We start from the raw sequence: 20165 nt of genomic DNA on the forward strand, positions 1-20165 counted from the left end.
GGAGGGGCCACTTCAATGTCAACTGCTTCAAGAGGGTTTTCACAGTAGGAAGCATTGCCAGAACAATGCTTTTCAGAGGATCAGAAATATCGAGGTAATTGAGGATACTGTCCACAATGTTATCAAATGAGAACAACCCAGATGAAGAAGGGGCTTGTGTTCTGAAAATTGGGGCATCAGGGGTTTTGGATGTCCCCGGAAGAGGTGGAAAATCCTGGGTATAGTCAGTTCTGCGGAAACCAGGAGGAGTAGAAGTCTCCTTTTTTCCACCACTCCTTGATTTGGGCAAGCTGATTTGGGGTTCTTGATCTGCAACTTTCCGCGAACGGATGCGTTTTCGTTTCCGGGCAGAACCTTCCGGAAAACTGAAAGAAACTCCCTCCTCAGCCAAGTCAGAGCCAGACTCGTCATCTGACAAAAGAGCGAAGGGATTTGTTTCGTTGGTCGATGGCTTGGCTGTCTTAAGCATTTCTGCAAAAGACCGCCTGGAACGTTCTTTAAGAGAGCGCTCTAGTTTTTCCCCGCGTTGTTTGTACACCGGGCATGACGAGAGACCATGAGGAGTTCCCTTACAGTACACGCATTTTGGTGCAGTGACTGTGCAGGCGCCATCCTCGTGCTTCTCCCCGCATTTGGAACAGCGTGCCTTGCTGCCACAGTGGGACGCCGTATGTCCCAACTGCTTACAGTTTTGGCAGTTCATGACCCGGGGAACGAACAAGCGCACAGGTAGTCGAAGTTTTCCCAGCTCGATGTAGTGAGGAAGGGCTGAACCAGAAAAGGTCACACGGAACGAGTCTGTGGGGGTAAAACTCTTTTTACCCTCGCTGACAGATACTGAGCCCAGTTTTTGGACATCCAGTATCTTCACCGGGGGGAGCAAGGGGTTCTTGAAACGGCCAACCGCCTGCTTCTCCAAGATCTCGGGGGTCAGACTCGCTTCGGTGACCACACCTTCGATCTCCACATCACGAGCTGGTATGTAAACCCTGTACTCAATCGTAAAGAGCTGGGAGGCAGCAATCTCGTTAGCCTGCTTCAGGTTAGAAACGACAACACGAAGTTTATTATGCCTAACCTTCGTGATTTCGGTCACGGCTGAGTATCGCTTCGTCAGATCAGTGGAAATTTGCATCAAGTTCAAAGGTTTGTTTTTGGGCTGAAAGTAGACAACCCATGGCCCAGTCGAGTCATCTGGATAGGCTCGCGATCGGGGGCTTTTCTGAGACGAACCATGAATGACAGGACGTTTTCGTCTTTTCTTGCCATCGAGTGGCAAACTGGTGTCATCTTCCGACAAAATGTCCATATCGTCTTCTGACGAGACGTCCATTTTGCCGTACTAGTGGGAGCGGTAAACGCTCTACCACTAAAACGATGATTAAAACCACACAGACACAATAAACAGAAAAAAAATACAAACACAGAAACACAAAATTAAATTTAACTGATGGGCGAGAGAAAGAAAGAAACAGGAAAAAGAAACTTATCTGCTATACTACTACCACCGAGTGATTACACAGCAGCAGCGGAGCGACGCGCAGCGTGGGTGACCTTCGATGCGCGTGTGCGGGCGATCTTTGTAGTGGTGTGCTTGTATTAGGCTCGGCACTCAGCTGGACACACGATGATGGATGACCGGTATAAATGCGGAGGCAGATGCTGACACTCGATGACGATGATCTGTGTGCAGGTATGCGTGATCACGCACCGATGAAGCGCAAATTGGTTTGCGAATATGCAATTGCAAGTGAACAATTTTCTTTCCGATGGCGCCGAAAACCACTTTCTTCTCAGAAAAACTCACTTTCAGATAATTGTTTAGCCGGGTACTATGCCAGTAATCACTAAGCGAGAAAAAACTGATAATTTAAACCAACCGAATACCGAGAAAACTTCCGAAATACCGGAGCGCGAAACAAGTCGACTGTACTTCTTGCTAGGTCGCAGTGGGATGAACTAATCTTATATGTGCTTCATTTTGATTTGGGATAAGTTTTTGAACTATGGCTCGGGATTTCCACTGTGGCGTGCTTCTATTGTGACATACCCATATGTATTTTTGTGGGACGACATAGTGGAAACGTGTGAGCGTAGTTGAAGCATATATCCTATGTAATTTAAAAATCAGCTAGGAAACTAACTTCAAAGTGAAGCATTTTAGTCACTTGAAGGTGTCACCTGGGACGAACTAATATATATTAAATATAGGTCAAAGTCAAAAACAACTTGAAACACGTTAAATTTTAGATTACATTCACAAGTGCAGGTACTTAATAAAGCATGGTAGGTAGATTAGATATTTCAATTATTTATTAAATTAGACTAGAGATATCATAATCATCAAACGAACTTAAATAAGAAAATTTAGACAGCCTAGTAGCATTAAGTGGATTAACAGAAGAGTTAGAATGCGGAGGGTCCGCTTAGGAAGGCAACTAGCCTTTAAAGCAACTGGCAACTAGCCTTTTTATGTATTGTCTGTTTATTTTGATTATTGCTTTAAAATATCAATTTGGTATAAATGTGAAAGGATGAATCAGTGGGAGATGGATTTTCGGTTTCTTTACATTTAGCATCACTATGTGTCATTTCCTCAAAACCCCCTAATAACCGGCCTCTTCAATCCCTTCCTTTTCCCATGGCGTTCAAGTGGTCCGCATAGACTATTCAGCCATTACCCGTCCTTTATCCTCGGCTTTGGATTGACTTGCGCTCCCATTGCCCCACCAAACGCTGCAAAATGAAAATGAAAAATGAAATCAATAGCTACATCCGAAAATCTGCAATAGACTAGCCCACAAAAATAAAAGTTATAATTTTCCACGGGCCAACCTCTAGATTTGGGTCTATAGGTGAGAAAACCATTCTCTGGAAGTTTTAGCTCATTCTACAACCAGGATGCGCTAGTATGAATTTTGCATGGGGAACAATAAGTAACAACTTGGCTGAAGACTGCATTATGAATCCGGTTAGTTTTATTGAGATATTCGCTGTTGAGTGTATAGGGAAAATGGCTCTAATGTTGGCCTATGGATCTAAGATTAGGCCCATCGCTAAAAATCTAATATTTATAAATTTTAACTATATACGCATCATTGGGACGGTACTAATTGATATTTTTGGTCACTATTGAAAATTTATTCGATTGCTGAATTTATGCATTAAATTCGGAACATTTAGGTCGACATTACATCCATTTCCCCTATTAGCATTTTTTATATGAAAATATCTCCATATAAAAATTAAGGTTGGCCTGTGGAAATGGTGAACTTTTATTTTTTTTAATGGTAATCTAGTTGATACGAAGCTGCCTGTATTTTTTTTTTGCAATATACGAACAAAATGCACATATAAATATCTCTATAATACTAACTTGAATCATGATGCTGTCTTGAGCAAAGTTGTTTCTTATAGATAAAGCTACATGTGCTGAAATTCTGAACCAGTTTTATGCACGAAAAAGTGGAACAAGAATTTTCAGTAATCAGAGGAACACATCTTCCCAGACAACCAGTAGTCGTATAACAATGTGCAGACAGTATCGTAAATTGCTACAGTTTAAGTCAAAATCGCATATAAGAATGGCATACATCGCATTATGTTTAAGTTAAATCGTATAGAATGCAAATTTCCGACCTATATGCGATGATTCATTTTTCCATCGTACTGTATCATAAATCAAATCGGGTTACATCGTAAGACTTTTCAAAGTCAATTTGTTATTACAGATTAAATCGTATATGATGTTAAATCAACTTGTTTAAAATTAAATTTAAATTTGCACGTATATGGCCTCCACTTTTGTACGTATAAGCCATTTCTTTGTATTCTATTTATACGGTTTGTTGGCTTGTATATATGTTTGTATATCACGAAAACAACTTTGAATATACGTGCATTCTGGTTGTCTGGGTTAGTCTTTGTTGCTTGTTATGCCTTGTTCATAGTGACAAGACTCGACTTTGCCATCCATGTGATTCCTAATCTTCTATTCGCTGTTCCCTACTTTGATTAGGGTTCTGATGCATGGTCATTATCGGTGTCATTGCTTAAAATTGTTACTAAGGAGTTCAATTTTGACTGACAAAGAGGCGCGCCTTTGGAGGGTGCTCTCATTCTTCAATTCGAATCGATTCCTTGTGATGAAGGCAAGAATGACAACTGTATCAAAACCGAATACTCAATCATTTCTCGATAGTGATGGAGTAATATTACATGCACTAAACTAAGAACACGAGATATACTACAATAGATCAAATTACTCGTCGCAGTTATTCTATGTCCCAAACAGAGAAAAAAAAAATGAAAAAACACCATATTGAACGATTGTCTTTCGTTAGCTTGTGTGTGTTACTTAGTTGATAGGGTCGCGTCATTTGCTTAACAGGCTTTAAAAGATCGCACCACTTTCCAATATGAATCCCACTAACAAAAACGTCCCGTGATAACCGTGAAGATGCACAGGTGTCCTTAATAAACAAATACCATAAATGAACTATAATTCAAATGGTAGAATTATTCCATAAATGGTTTGGATGATACCCCGAACACGTCGTTAAGCAAAATAACCATAACATTTTTTTATTAGGGATACTCCGTCTCTAGTAACAACGGGTGTCGAAATAACAATTCTTTCCAACCCCGATGACCGTAAGGACGTAGCCGGCTCCGCTATGAACCTCAAAAATAGCGATTCACCGGATTTATCATACTGAGAATGGATTGCTAATCCCAAGCCCCATTCATATGGTTCTTTGTGCAAATTTCGCTAAATCTGGTCAATCACGGAGTCATATATAAATGCGAACCATTACTTGACCTTACCAAAAATGGTTAAAAATTGTTTATAATCCCTGCTAAACTTTACCTGGAATGGTTATGGAACTTTACATGAACGTTTGTGTGATAAAATTTTAACCTTATGTATTATGGTTTTTTGGAAGTGAACCTTACAAATAATGGGTTGTTAAGAACCATTACCATTCCAAATTCTTGTTTTCTTATCGAAAAATTGGTTTATGTTGCCGTGGTAAACCAAAGAGAAAGTCGATGAAGAGAATCGATCAACGAGGATAGGCCCTTTTCAAATGTTAGGCGAGAAATGTATCAATACTCATGCTCATGCTCATCAGTTACGTGATATTTCAGGTAAATCGACGAAGATTTTTTATAGTGCATGATATTTCACTTCCCCAAACTAAAACCCTCTAGTAAAAGTATGGACGACTATCACCACAAAACGGAAAAAACTGTCTCCACAAAAAAAAAAAAAAAAAAACAAACGGAAAAGCTATTTGAAAACTCATGAAATTTTTCTTAAATTACTCATAATTATTTTTCCATCAAAAAATATAACCTGGCTTTTGGACAAGTGCATACTTTTGCCGCCGGCGAACTCTTACCCCACTTTACTCTAGACGATTTTGTAACGAAGACACGACACCAACATCATGTGATGTAGCTTTTGTTTACGAATACTAAATCTAAAAGCGACGAGGCTAAATAATGTGTATAATACTGTATACGATTGCCGTTTATTTACTTGTTACCACGCCGAGAGCTACACTGCCGCTAATCGCAAGTCGGTCCTATTTCCGTTTTTGTCAAAACTGAGTTTTTCAATGAACTAATCAGCCATAGTTTCATAATACTGGATACACTTTGTTCTGGAAAAGTTAGGACAAACAGCCAAACGGGTTGTCCCATTGCATAAGAAGCAATGGTACGAAGCTAACTTAAAACGCGTTTTTCTCGGCTTGCTGATTTGTGCTATGGGACGGACTTGCCATGTGAACAATGCTGTTGTGCATATCAATTTATAACTGAGCTTTGGCTTTCACGTGAAAGGGTTGTTGGTGTCTCCGACTGCGAAGTAAAAATAGTTAATCATCAAGTTGACGAATACCTATATAATTAAGCATTGGTAGTGTCTCGCGACTGTTGTTTTTTCGATAATGATTTGTAATTGAATGTTTTCTTTTCATTGCCAATTGTGGTAAGGGCAATGCCTTCAAGTGGGGACTTATGTACAGATCAGTTTAACGAGAATGCTTCCATTATCTCGCCAATATAAAATTTGAATTCAATGCTATCAGCAAATGTAGATAACAGGAATCGCTTCAATTGAAGATCGCCATGACCTTTTATTGGTCGTTGTTATGTGATTCAGTCCGTTAGTAGAGTTTCGAACAGATAAACCTAGTTTTCCTTCAGAGGGCGAGTAATTCCAAAAGCTATATCAGTCATACCATCGCATCCTCAATTAAAAATTCAGATCGTTCAAATATTGCTTGCCATTCAAAGAGTTCGTTATTGCTATGTATATAGAGATTATCTTCAATAAACATTGAACTCACCGTTGTTTATCAGTAGCTATCTTTTCTCTATTTCAGACATAATACAACGTCATTGAACAATCATGCAGCGGTGGTGGTTTCTTGAAGAGAATAGCGGGTCAGCCAACAGTGCATCCTCATCGGTGGGCACTGTAACAAAAAAGGCTAAACCACTCAAACCACCGGGTGATCGTCGTCACAAGTTTCGAGTGTTGGTCACCTATGATCTACTGAAGGATGAAACAATTGGAGTTACAGGGAACTGCGAAGCGTTAGGCAATTGGGAGTCCGAACACTGTGTTCAACTGCAGCTAGAAGAAGGTAAGTGTTTGCAAAAATTTAAATACTCCGGCGATAATGGTATCTGGAAATTTCATAAGCGCGATACATTTTCTAGAGGTAAACATAACGGTTAACATCCATACCTCTCACGCTAAAGTTACGAGTTTAAATCTCATCCCCGGTCATGTCACGAATGACGCAAGAGTGTGAAAGTGACCACCATAGTAAAAAAAATACCTTAATGAGGGAATGATTATGGTACAGCATATTAATTTTTACATTTTTCGTATGGGATAGACAGACTTCGGGTCGTTTTTCGGGTATACGGCATTGGGTCCCGCCAAGGGTCCCGAACGGTAACTACCACCAAGATGATTTTAAGTTCAAGTGAAGGTAACGCACCTGTTATCCCGTCATTAATTTTGGCTGTATCAGAGTTCATTAAAGCACATACCCGGTTAATTATAGGAAGCGCTGAGCCATTCCTGGATCAAATTAATGTAAAGGTTCTATCATTGTTATTAATTTGCTTTTGCTACCGAGCACGATAACCTCGATCGCGATCGTGTTTTGTTTTGTTGAGTACGTGTAATAAGTTAAGCTTTTGTTCATGTTGAAATACGATTCGTTTTGAAGGAGAAAAATGAATGCCGCGATCGCGATAAATAATGCAGGCTTGGCATTTAACCAATTGGATTTCGTTGTGTTTGGAAATGTTGACTAATCCTAAATGCTTTTTCTCCGAGCTTGATCGTCGGGTACAGTGGTTTGTTGTGATGTGCTATCCCAAGCCCCTTTACATTAGTGAGTTGATAGAGTCACATTATCTTATCATTAGTTTGCCAAGCTTTGAATGATCGGATCAATTTACAAAGCATATGCAGATGTAATTTACCCTGCCTACTAACAAAAACTTTTTTCCTGTGAAAACCATGGAGCAGCAGGTTCCTAGAAACAACAGATGTCGAACTAAATATCCTTCCCCTCCCGGATGACCGTATGGACGTGGCCGGCGTCTTTATCTTGAACTTGCTGATTATCCAGCTGAGGATCGATCGTATTGCGCCTTTAGCGCCGAAGTAGACTCCTGCGCTAAAATCAATCCCTCAAAAAAAATCACTCATGCTGAAAAAATAAAATAAAAGATTTATCTCCACTTCCGTGTCGATATGATAATCTATTGCTGCGTTTCTCAATCTTCCTTTCCTTTTTATTTTATTTTGAGATTTAATAAGCTCCTAACCCATCAATATTGATGTTGTATATGTATTAATATGATGCTGTATGTGTATACATATGATAAAACTTTAAAACAAATTGCCATTAAATTTACTTGAAAAAGACAAATTTCCCGCGCAAGATTGAGAAACGCTGCTCTATTGTCAAATGTAGAATATTGTTAAATTCAAAATGATAAATTTGTATTTTTACTGGGCTGAGCGAAAAAAATTCACACTTTTCCCGAATTGCCATTGATATCGGAAAGAGTTTTTATATATTACTAGCTGAGTGTGCCCGGTCTTGCTCGGGATTCAATATTAGCTTGAGTTTATGCGCCGATTTAAAAAAAAAAGCATGCTATATTGTACGTAGCCCCCCCCCCCCTATTATCTAAGGGGCTACCTCCTATGATTATCTCCTTATACCCCCACACTCGCCCCCACATGCCTAATTTGGTTCCATTCGCTTGATTAGTTCTCGAGTTATGCAGAAATTTCTGTTTCATTTGTATGGGAGCCCCCCCTTACAGAAGGGGGAGGGGTCTCGAACCATCATATGAACCTTCGACGGCCCCAAAAACCCCTGTATACAAATTTTCACGCCAATCGGTTCAGTAGTTTCCGAGTCTATAAGGGTCAGACAGACAGAAAGACAGACAGACAGAAATTCATTTTTATATATATAGATAGATAGATAGATAGATGTGATACATATTTTCCAAACACATTAAACAAGCATTTTTGTTTTATACCTGTTTGAAAAGGCACTCAAACAATAACTTATGAAATGTAGTTCCGATATAACCATCACAAATTCAATGATGTCTTCTTATTGCTGATGATGTTTTCTGATTATATAGGGGAAATGCAGGTAATGTCGGCCTAAGTGTCCCTAATTTGGACCCATACATAAATTCAGCAATTGACTAAATTTTCAATAGCAACCAAAAATATCCATTAGTAACGTCTCAATAACGTGTTCAACCAGATAAAATTGATAAATAGCAGATTTTTAGCGATGGGCCCAATCTTAGATCCATAGGCCAACATTAGAGACATTTCCCCTACCTACTCATTCAATGTTTCATATTTCTCCATCTAAATTATTTGGGCTCTGAAGCACATTAAATTTTCCCAGCTACAAATTTGCTCAAGACCACATTATAATTGAACGTCAGAATAATTAGTGATTAATTTATTACGAAGATGATGTTCATCTGACATGCTCCATCAACTGTTCAGCATGCAACATTGGTGAACTTGGCGCGAAGAATAGGGCAACTAACCAGGCTACTATGCCATAAGTTCAAGATGCAGTGTTGCCCTGAAAGCAGTCGATTAATCACTGACTTCTTACTCCTACAAAGATTTAAGCTGGACGATTTATCTTTAAGATAATTAAGTATAACACTTAACCAGTTTAAAACGAACTGGTTACAGTTACAGATATAAATTCCCTCAACACTTTTCAGTTGCTTCACAGCGATATAAATGTGAAAAGCTTAGGCGTTCACCTCTTGTCACTCTTTTTTCCGCCTAACATACTCACAACGATCAAGAGTTCATGAATAATCAACAAAGCATTCTAATACACTAGCAACCATGCAATCTGAAGCTATCTTAATCTTCAGCAACGCCAGGAATCCTCACGAATCCCCTACATTCAGCCAGAAAACTTACTACTAATTCATGGCATCTTCCAAATAAACTTCAATGTTCAATTTTATGTTTATCATCAACAGTTATTCCTCTAAAATACAATGAATTTTGTGAAGCACAGATCAAGAAATATAGTGTTTTTATTTCATCCGCGTTTCTAGTGTTATATCTATGAAAGTCACTTCCTCTTTCAATTCGAAATATCGAGGTAGCAAAACGTTAACTGCTTTAAAATGAAAACCATTGTCAAATATACTCTGAAAAAAGTTTTCACTTAGCACATAATATTTTTCCAATATCTAAAATAATGGTTTTTATCACATAGCATAAGAAATTCTATATGTGAAATCATATAGATTTCATTGCACACATAAAGTTCATGTGATTTAGTGGTGCAATTTCCAATTATGGGTTCAAATGGAAGTTATGTGAAATTCACATGGATATTTTCCACTGGTTGTGTGATTTATTTTATGTTTATTTTATATTATTCACCGCATCAAACACGAAACGAAAATCAATTATTTTATTCATGTGTTTCACTTATACATTTTTGCCAAAACATCAGCCTTATACATTTCATAAGACAAACGACATAGGTCCTATAAGAATGCATTAAAGGTATGTGTGACCGCTTATACATTTCATTTGACACATGATCTTCATTAACTTTTTGCAAAGCGTCTGCTCATTAGTTGACTTATACATTTTATGAATAATCAGCAATAGAAATTTGCCAAAAGGTATAAGGAGATTTCTATCCGTGAAGTTGAGGAAGTGAATCTGTTACATCTCAAAATCAAACGCATTATTTTATTCTGCGATTCTATTTTGAAATTAACGTTTCTTGCGTTTAGTATTTTCTAATTTTTTTTATTTGTTTTCCGCATTAGCTTTTAAAAATCAACTTTTCATACTGTTAAATTTCTCACAAAATAATTTTTCAAGACCATTTATATTTTGTCTGATGTCTGCCGTCTCGCTTTTAAACGCGATGTCCATCTGAGCAGCAATGTAATCTCGCATGCCAGTGACTGAGTCCGAGAGTAGAAATACTATTTTGCTCGTCACAACTCTGATCTTAAAGACTATCACACTTGAACAGAACATTTGCATTGTCCGTGATAAGCTTTGCCTGAGTTCTCGTAAGTGTAGTGCATTTGCAATGAAATACACGAGCACACTTACCCACATAGAGAACCGTCAAATCACTTACCACAACCGTGACATCACAACCGACGCACACTCCCATATCTGCTTACCCAATACACATAAACGGAGACGCTATTTTCAACCACTACTACAGAGGGACAAGTAAAACGAACAAACAAAATGTACAATGCCACAGCTCAATGAGGTATATACAGGTGAGAAAATGATCGTAAAATGGTGTTCGTGCAGTGCAAAATATGTCGTAGTGTTTGTGAAGTACACTTTCCGTGACGTCAAACTCCATTTTTTTCATGATAAATTTTTATGAGTTTTTCGTCATCACCGATTGTTTACCTCTTTTTTGCTACAAATACCAACAAATACTCTCTTGTGCCTGTACCTGTATATATCTCATTGGCCACAGATCACTAAAGGATCCCAATTAGCAATCGGCGATCTTGGATCGAAACACAACATATCGATTATTTTGGTTCGATTAATCGATTTTTTTATTCGATCTCAAACACGACAAAAATCGACTGGATCGATCCTTTTCATTCGTTTTTTGTTTCGAACAAAAAAAAAACAAAAATGTCAGTGTATTTGCAATTTAATATTGTTTTTTTTTTACGAAAACTACGCCTTTGTCGGGTGCAAATAAAAAAAAAAAATTGTGCGGAATAGTGTTAGGTTTTGAACACTTGCAACTTTGTCATTTATAGATGAAATTACAATCCAAATACGTCTATCGATAGGATATTACATAAAAAATCTGCTGAAATAATTTTTTTTTCAATTTTCTTTAAAAAACTTGAAACATGTACAAATGATAATTTTATCTCTGTTTTCACGAAATAAACGTTTTTTACAAACCCAGTCATCATAATCGAGTACCACTTGGTTGCACATCGTTCTGCTTGAACCTGAAAAGATATAAATCAGCGCTGCTGTCGTGCCTCTGCTCATTACCGCTTCGGACGGCGTGGCACTGGGTCCTGCAGTAAGCAGGAGCAAGTCACCCGTAAAAAAAAAGAACCGTAGAGGTACAATGAAATGTATTGTAACCATACAACACAGTTTATGGTATTTACAATAAATCGTATTCTCCACAACGATAAAATAACAATAGAATGTATTGTTTCTAGAATAGAATCTATGGTAAATGGGGGGATATACAATGGATTAAGGGGGTCGTTATAAATCTTAACCATACGAAAAATCACTTTTTCCCGAACAAACTTGAACCATTTACCATTAATTGTATTGTTGTTCTATTGTTGAAAACTCTTACAATATGGGACGTATTGTACATCTATTTTAATAACAATATGTTAAAAATTCGTGTACTATATACGCACAATAAGATCGATTGTTGGCAATAGATTTACTTGTAATTGTATTTTATTTTATGGTAATTGTATGGTTATTTTTTTCCGGGCAGAGGTTAAAGGTGGATCAACTTGACAACCAGCGATAGGGTGGAAGGAGACTTGGGTCCCGTTCAACTAAGGGGCTGTTCATTTACTAAGTAGACAGTTTAGAGGGAGGCAAAAGTTACTTACCTTACCTTACCAATCAGGCTAAGGCCTTGTTGTCCTCTGCTGTCCGAAGAAGTCGTCTCCACTCTACTCGATCTATGGCCACAGTTCGCCAGCCTCGTAGTCTGCGAAGGGTCCGCAGATCACCTTCTACTTGGTCGATCCACCTTGCCCGCTGCGCGCCTCTTCTTCTTGTTCCTGTTGGGTCGCTTTCTAGAACCATTTTCACTGGGTCGTCGTGCGGCATTCTTACGACGTGCTCAGCCCACCGTAGTCGCCCAATTTTTGCAATGTGGACGATGGATGGTTCTCCCAGCAGCTGGTGCAATTCGTGGTTCATTCGCCTCCTCCATGTTCCGTCATCCATCTGCACTCCACCGTAGATGGTACGCAACACCTTCCGTTCGAAAACACCAAGGGCGGTCCTCCACGAGCATAGTCCAGGTCTCGTGGCCGTAAAGGACCACCGGTCTAATCAGCGTCTTGTAGACAGTCAACTTCGTGCGGCGGCGAATTTTATTCGACCGGAGCGTCCTCCGGAGTCCAGAGTAGGCACGATTCCCTGCCATAATGCGTCTTTGAATTTCTCTGCTGGTATCATTTTCGGCGGTCACCAGTGAGCCCAAATACACGAACTCATCGACCACCTCGATTTCGTCACCGTCAATCTGAACTCGGGGTGGGAGGCTAACATTGTCTTCCCTAGAACCTCTTCCTTTCATGTATTTTGTCTTTGATGCGTTGATGGCAAGTCCAATCCGTCTAGCTTCAGCCTTCAGTCTGATGTACGTTTCCGCCATCATCTCAAAGTTCCTTGCCATAATGTCAATGTCATCGGCGAAGCCAAGGAGCTGGATGGACTTCCTGAATATCGTGCCACTCGTGTCTATCCCAGCTCTTCTGATCACACCTTCTAACGCGATGTTGAACAGCAGACACGAAAGTCCATCACCCTGCCGTAACCCCCTTCGAGATTCAAAGGGACTCGAGAGTCTCCCCGATACTCGAACAACGCACATCACTCGATCCATCGTCGCCTTGACCAATCGCGTCAATTTATCCGGAAGTCCGTACTCGTGCATAATCTGCCATAGCTGATCTCGATCGATTGTGTCGTATGCGGATTTGAAATCGATGAACAAATGATGTATGGGCACGTTGTATTCGCGGAATTTCTGCAGAACCTGCCGAATCGCGAAAATTTGGTCCGTGGTAGCGCGGGCACCCATGAATCCCGCCTGGTATTGCCCCACGAACTCTCTTGCATATGGTGACAGACGGCGGCATAGAATTTGGGAGAGTACCTTGTAGGCGGCGCTCAGCAGTGTGATCGCGCGGTAGTTGCAGCAATCCAACTTGTCGCCCTTTTTGTAGATTGGGCATACGACACCTTCCATCCACTCCTCCGGTAATATCTCCTCCTCCCAAATCTTGGTAATTACCCAGTGCAGCGCTCTATCCAGTGCTTCACCACCGTATTTTAATAGCTCACTTGGTAGTTGATCTACACCAGTTGCTTTGTTGTTCTGCAGCCGACCGATCTCCTCCTCAACTTCTTGAAGATCGGGGGCCGGTAGCCTGTCGTCTTCTGCGCGTGCTCCAAGGTATTTTGCCGTGCCACCTTCGTTTTCTGCTGCTTCACCGTTGAGGTGCTCGTCATAGTACTGCTTCCACCTCTCAATCACCTCACACTCGTTCGTGAGAAGGTTACCGTCCAAGTCCTTGCACATATCGGCTTGCGGCACGTAGCCTTTGCGCGAACTATTTAGCTTCTCGTAGAACTTCCGTGTGTCGTTTACGCGGTACAGATTTTCCATCACCTCGCGATCTCGGTCTTCCTGCTGACGCTTCTTCCTTCGGAAAACCGAGTTTTGTCTGTTCCGCGCTTGTCTGTATCGCTCCACATTCAATCTCGTGCGGTGTTGCAGCATTCTCGCCCGTGCTGCATTCTTCTCCTCTACTAACAGCTTGAATTCGCCGTCAAACCAGTTATTTCTTCGGTCTGGGATTGCAATACCTAGTGCCGCTGCAGCAGTACTACCTATGGCTGAACGGATGTCCCTTCAGCCATCTTCAAGAGAAGCTTCGCCAAGCTACTCTTCCGTGGGTAGTGCAACTTCCAGCTGCTGCGCGTAGTCCTGGGCAACTCCGGCGTCCCGTAGTTGCTCAATCTTGGGTCGCGGCGTTCGACTTCGACGTGTGTTATGCACCGTCGAGAGTTTTGAGCGCATGCATACTGCAACTAGGTAGTGGTCCGAATCTATGTTCGCACTGCGGTACGTGCGGACGTTGATAATGTCAGAGTAGAATTTCCCGTCGATTAAAACGTGATCGATTTTGTTTTATGTGTGTTGGTCAGGTGATCTCCAGGTGGCCCTTGCGGGGGAAAAAGTTACTTCGAACTACCATACCATAGGCAAAAGTTCCAGCCCCTGATACGAAACGCAGAAAAGTTTCAAAAATGTAATCGTTTTGATATACAGAAGTACATTTTATTATACACTAGCTGAGTGTGCCCGGCCTTGCTCGGGATTCAATATTAGCTTGAGTTTTAAAAAATTAGCGCGCCAATTTAAAAAAAACATGATATCTTGTACGTAGCCCCATCTTATCTAAGGAGCTATCCACTATGATCTCCACATGCCAAATTTGGTTCCATTTACGTGATTAATTCTCGAGTTATGCAAAAATTTCTGTTTCATTTGTATGGGAGCTCCCCCCTTAAAGAGGGGGGGGGGGGGTTTCGAACCATAATAAGAACCTTTCCATGCCCCAAAAACCTCTGCATACACATTTTCACGCCGATCGGTTCAGTAGTATCCGAGTCTATAAGAGCCAGACAGACAGACAGTAATTCATTTATATATAATATATATAGATTATACATAATATATAAATAAAAGCTACATTCAGGAAGAAATCATCTATCTATGTGAAAAGCAAATAATTTTCAGTTGTGAAAGGCTCAGTGTTTGAAAATTATTGCCAATACAGGAATTTACTGCCTCTGGTATAAGTTGATTCAACAACTGTAGCATTAATAGCATCATGCGGTTATTAGTATCGTTGGTAATTTTTTGATGAATTGGGAACATATACTCATTAAAGTAATATTACAAATACAGATTAATAGATTTTTTTTCATAAAAAAAATAAAGATTGAAATGTGGCAACCCTGCTCAGGGGAGCTTGGGTGATTACGAACCCGCGTTTCAATAAAACCCTATTTTGATAACATTATTCATTCTTTAGTATTATTAGAAACTAGAAAGTTAGACTTTTTCACCAAACACACATTTTTCATGTCCATGTGTTATATTCATTGAAAAAACACGGCATACATTTAGAAGCAGTGCGAATATGACATAAATAGGTCCAACCAAAATCCATTACCCTACCGCGGGGCAAGTTGAAACGCGTGGGGCAGTTGAAACGGTAGATGTATCTCTTAGCGGAAGTGAATAATCACTGAGATTATTTCTAATATAGTAGTTTGCGGTAGTACACAATGCCTCTCAAAAATAATTACAGTGAATATTCACTTCCGCTAAGAGATACACGTACCGTTTCAACTTACCCCGGTGTACCTTAACTGTGATGCTTACTATCAAAACATTGAACAGGTGGAAAACCTGTATACGAGCTTTTGCTCTGACTTTGAAATTCAATAACTGAAACCCACTAATTTACAATTAATGTTGTACTAAGCACCTACTTATTGGAAACCAAACGTTTGATTTGAGAAAAGTCACAGTGTTCTATTTTGCATCATGCATAAGATGATGCATAATAATGTTTAGCTAGGGTTGTCCTCCAAATTGGAGAACAAAGAGGTGCTTAAACCCCGAATGATCGTTATACCCCTTCCTCCCCTATTTCGCTGACATATGAACCAACATTTTGTTTAATATTGAAAGTACCGTCTTCTGATAGGGAAAACAACTGCCTGTTGCGTTATCATAAAATACAACCTTCACTCTCTTCTCTGCTTCAGAGACCTAATTTCAAACTAATGATGGAGCTACTGAAATAACGTATTTTTTGGGAATAGTTTTATACCACTGAGGTGCAAATGAACAAAAAATGTGTGACGAAATAGTGTCAGTTCCTATTGTAGTAGACGTCGATGTCGAATTTAGTGCACATTGATCACAGCAAAATAGCTCAACATTGATAAACCCAACGTAGTTATATAGGGAAAATTCTGTCAGTTCTTAACCATTACATTAAATTTAAATATATCGTGCGCAAGATAAAGGGTTGCCTGATTATGGTAACATGAATTGTCGCGAGTTTTGAACCATAACCGAAAAAATTGAAATAGGGGAAATGGATGAAATGTCGGCCTAAATGCCCCTAATTTGGGCCAATATATAACTTCAGCAATCGACTTAATTTTCAATAGCGACCAAAAATATACATTAGTACCGTCCCAATCACGCGTTCATCTAGATAAAATTGCTAAATAGGATAAATAGGAATTTAGTCGATTTCTGAATGTATGTATGGGCCTGATAGAAAATCACTACGGGGCTCGCGAAGAAATAATTCTAGATAGAGCTGGAATTAGGGCCTAACAGCTTTTGTAAACAACGGCACACAGCACAATTTCACACTAAATTGTCAATTAATTATCACATCACTATGGAATAAACTATAACATTCGGCATTATAATCAGTCTTGAGCAACATTGTATCTGATGAAATTTCACATAAGCACAGATAGCAAGCTTTTCGTAAATCAATATGGTATGGTATGTATGATATGGTATGGCATGGTGAAGGGCTAGGACGATGAGAACAAAAAGTTATTTTTTCCCATATTAATTGCCACATCCGTTCCCTAATAATCGAAAATCGAAATAAAAAAAAGATAACCCTATTGTAAAAGTATTCCACAAATACCCCGAACACGCACGTTTTATGCTAATTTGTGCTAATGCTAATAAAAAATGTGTACCCGGATCGGGAATCAAACCCAGCCGCCTCCAGCATGGTCTTGGTTTATAGCTGCGCCTTTACCGACTGAGCTAAGGGAGGCCTCGTCAGCATATAAAGTATGATAATCTCGAAAAAATAATCTGGACATTTAAAAAAAGTTTTTATTTTTGGTAAATTCCATCAATTCTGTGTCATAATTTCCTCAATCCAGTCCAAATAATCGATCAATTTGGTATAAACTCCCGGATGACCCTTAGTGCCGCATTTATATGCACCGAAACTTACGATTCCTATCTGATAATTAACAAGTCCATGTTCGCGCATTAACGGACCACCAGAATCACCGCGGCAAGAGTCTTCGCCTTCTCTTCCTCCGATGCACAACTGATCTTCCGTAAGTTTTATTCTGTGCGACTCATAAGCCTTATCACAAACATTGTTTTTCTGTCCAGTCATTATTACATCTCTCTGAATGCCGGGTGTTTCTAAAACAAATATATATATTTTTTTTATTCCTTCACGTAGAGTACTATTATACTACCTTTATCTGTTTGTCCCCAACCTGTAACGATGAAATCTTCCTGATCGATAGGTAACTGTTTGATCATATCACTTAATGGCAGGCAGATTGGAATAACAAAATCGTTTATGACAACATCCGTCTTCGTTTTCAGTAATCCAATGTCATGTCTCATATTTGCATTATTGACCTGATATGAAGGATGAGCAAACTGTTGTGTTATTTCATACTCCTCTCTGCATATGGAAACATCATTCTTGCTAGTACAATTCGATTTTTTCGTAGTATCCCACTCATTGAACCTTACACGATTTCTGTAATTATGTAGTTAGGTATTATTTAAAGCTAGTAAAATGCTTGATTTGCTCTGTACATGCTCCAACTTCTCGGGATGCTCCTAATACAATGCGCCGCAGTCAGTACCCATCGATGGTGCACTAGCGTACATCCACAGTGTACGGAAAATTTTCTCCTGCTAACTTTGTAAACGATAACACCAGCCCACGGATACAAACCAGTTTCAGTCTCGTTACCACCGTAAATACGTCTTCCAATTTTCGCTACGCCGCATCCTTCCACATTTTGAATAAGAGGACAGCAAATCTTAAAATTCAGTTGTTCAGATATGTAGAGTAATATATTACTACGTCATAAATACCAATAATTTGAGAGAACTTCCGGGCATCTTGCCGCAACTGTTGTTTTCTATGTAGTACCATTCTTCGTTTGTAAGGTCCTCAAACGGAGATCTTAGAATTTTTATAGCGGGCTGGCAATCTCTAACTGGTATACAGCGCCCAATTTGATTACTAGTCGTTGTACAGGTGTCGTTGAGTTCACTTTTGACTAGGGAAAATCCCAAATTCAATAGAAACAGTACAATAATCAGCGAAGACATTTTAGACTAGTAACCGATCGTGTCTGCAGCTCGAATGATCAGCCTTTCAACAGATACACCAATAATCCGGTTTCTACCCATACAGAGGAAGCCGAATGTTGATAATGGGATGAGAACTACGCGATTGTTATTAATTTATTTTATTTCAGCGCTGTGTGGATTCCTGACAAATCATTATGGGATTCCCTGAGATAATGCTCTGATGTAGAGCATTTTACTTCTTAGGTTATGTAAATTCGTATGTAATGTAATATTATTCTTATTTTTAATGGAATGCCCTAGATTAGACTCAATATTTTCGTAATATTTCAAGATCAGATAAGGGTTCCATAGCACAGTATTTAGCTGTGATAGATTGTAGAAAATAAAACCTAAATACGGTGCAGTGTGGCCAGCGGCAATTTGAAAAGTAACCAGGAAAATAAGGAAAACCTGGAAAAGTCGACAACAAAACTGCAATAAACAATAAACTTTAAGCGATGTCAGTGGATTTAATCCCTGTCGGAGCCGTCGGCATTTACTGAGGCTTAAAATCTCTTCGGAAGGAAAGTAAAGTCGTTGGTCTCCGGTTCATGAGTTGATGAATCGATAGGTAGGGTCTAGGTGTGAGAGCCAGACTTGAACATGCTCATTACAGATAAAATGCTACTTTTTGACATTATGAAACTATGAAATATAATAATAATAATTTGTATATATAAGATGCAAGAAGAGGAGGTAAAGTTTGTGTATGACACATAAAACCAGTCAATTTCGCTTCCAGAATGTCACAATTATGAAGAAAATTATGCTGGTATTTGATCAATTGAAGGTCTTTAGAACAGTTCAACCGATTTTCTTGTAAGAATATCTTAGAGAATTGATTTGATTTATTGAACAAATTGAAATCTTCAGAATAATTACAAATTAACCAGAAGAATTTCTAAAATACCCAAAGAATATTATGCAGGTATTTATTCAATTGAAGGTTTTTGCAATAACTCCAGATCAAGCGACTTTCTTGCAAGAATTGATTTATTGAACAATTAAAAATCTGCAGAGTAATAGCTAATTAATCAGAAGAATGACCGAAATATCATGAGAGCATTATGCAGATGTTTGATCAATTAAAGGTCTTTTGAATAATTCCTGATCAAACTTCTTTCTTAAAGAATATCTTAGGGGCATGATTTGTCCTATTGAGCAATTAAAGATCTTCAGAATAATCACTAACCAATCAGAAGAATAGCCAAAATATCAACATGAAATTATGCAGGTATTTGATCAATTGAAGGTCTTAGGAAAAATTCCAGATCAACCGACTTTCTTACAAGAATATCTTAGATGCATGATTTGATCTACAGAACAATTTAATCTGGTTTTGTTAATCAATTGTAGGTCTTTTGAATAATTCCTGATAAACCGACTATCTTGAGAGAATATCTTTGAAAGATGATTTCATCAATTGAACAATTAGAAATCTGAATAATTACAAATCAACCAAAACAAATCAAAATATCACGAGAACAATATTCAGGTATTTGATCAATTTAAGGTCTTTGGAATAATAACATATGCGGACTTCCAAACATACCTGTGAGCTTCAAAAAAGTTCATCATGCTTCAAAACACAGATTT

At 39.0% G+C, this 20165-nt stretch overlaps 2 protein-coding genes across 6 annotated transcripts in view; one reads left to right on the plus strand and one right to left on the minus strand.

Moving 5' to 3' along the window:
• The window catches only part of LOC135701749 (glycerophosphocholine phosphodiesterase GPCPD1), an 89864-nt gene that overhangs the window by 38366 nt on the left and 31333 nt on the right, over window positions 1-20165 (plus strand). For 3 of the 5 annotated variants that reach the window (XM_065222659.1, XM_065222660.1, XM_065222663.1), the window contains one exon: window positions 6396-6659. In XM_065222659.1, coding sequence (XP_065078731.1) covers window positions 6422-6659 — 238 coding nt within the window. In that variant the 5' untranslated portion in view covers window positions 6396-6421. Of the gene's footprint in view, window positions 1-5653; window positions 5876-5908; window positions 5927-6395; window positions 6660-20165 lie in introns of those variants that run through there. The other 2 variants (XM_065222661.1, XM_065222662.1) reach the window with 2 other exon arrangements.
• On the minus strand, window positions 17289-18596 carry LOC135701767 (CLIP domain-containing serine protease B15-like). Its single transcript, XM_065222698.1, has 4 exons — window positions 18309-18596; window positions 18024-18253; window positions 17672-17964; window positions 17289-17615 (listed from the first exon to the last, which is right to left on the minus strand). Exons 1-4 carry the CDS (start codon window positions 18546-18548, stop codon window positions 17311-17313), a joined length of 1068 nt encoding a protein of 355 aa, XP_065078770.1. The 5' UTR covers window positions 18549-18596; the 3' UTR covers window positions 17289-17310.

This window comes from Ochlerotatus camptorhynchus, unplaced genomic scaffold (assembly GCF_037179485.1).
Source record: "Ochlerotatus camptorhynchus isolate MF236.1 unplaced genomic scaffold, CSIRO-AGI_Acam_v1.1 ptg000176l, whole genome shotgun sequence".
NCBI classification, from domain to species: Eukaryota; Metazoa; Arthropoda; class Insecta; order Diptera; family Culicidae; genus Ochlerotatus; species Ochlerotatus camptorhynchus.

Bases quoted from the DNA above. Each gene is read 5' to 3' on its own strand.
- LOC135701767 (XM_065222698.1), bottom strand. From the start codon at position 18,548: ATGTCTTCGCTGATTATTGTACTGTTTCTATTGAATTTGGGATTTTCC. The intron at 18,254-18,308 runs GTATTTATGACG...CTGAATTTTAAG, and splicing joins GAAGTTCTCTCAAATTATTG to ATTTGCTGTCCTCTTATTCA. The intron at 17,616-17,671 runs GTAGTATAATAG...TATTTGTTTTAG, and splicing joins TTGGGGACAAACAGATAAAG to AAACACCCGGCATTCAGAGA.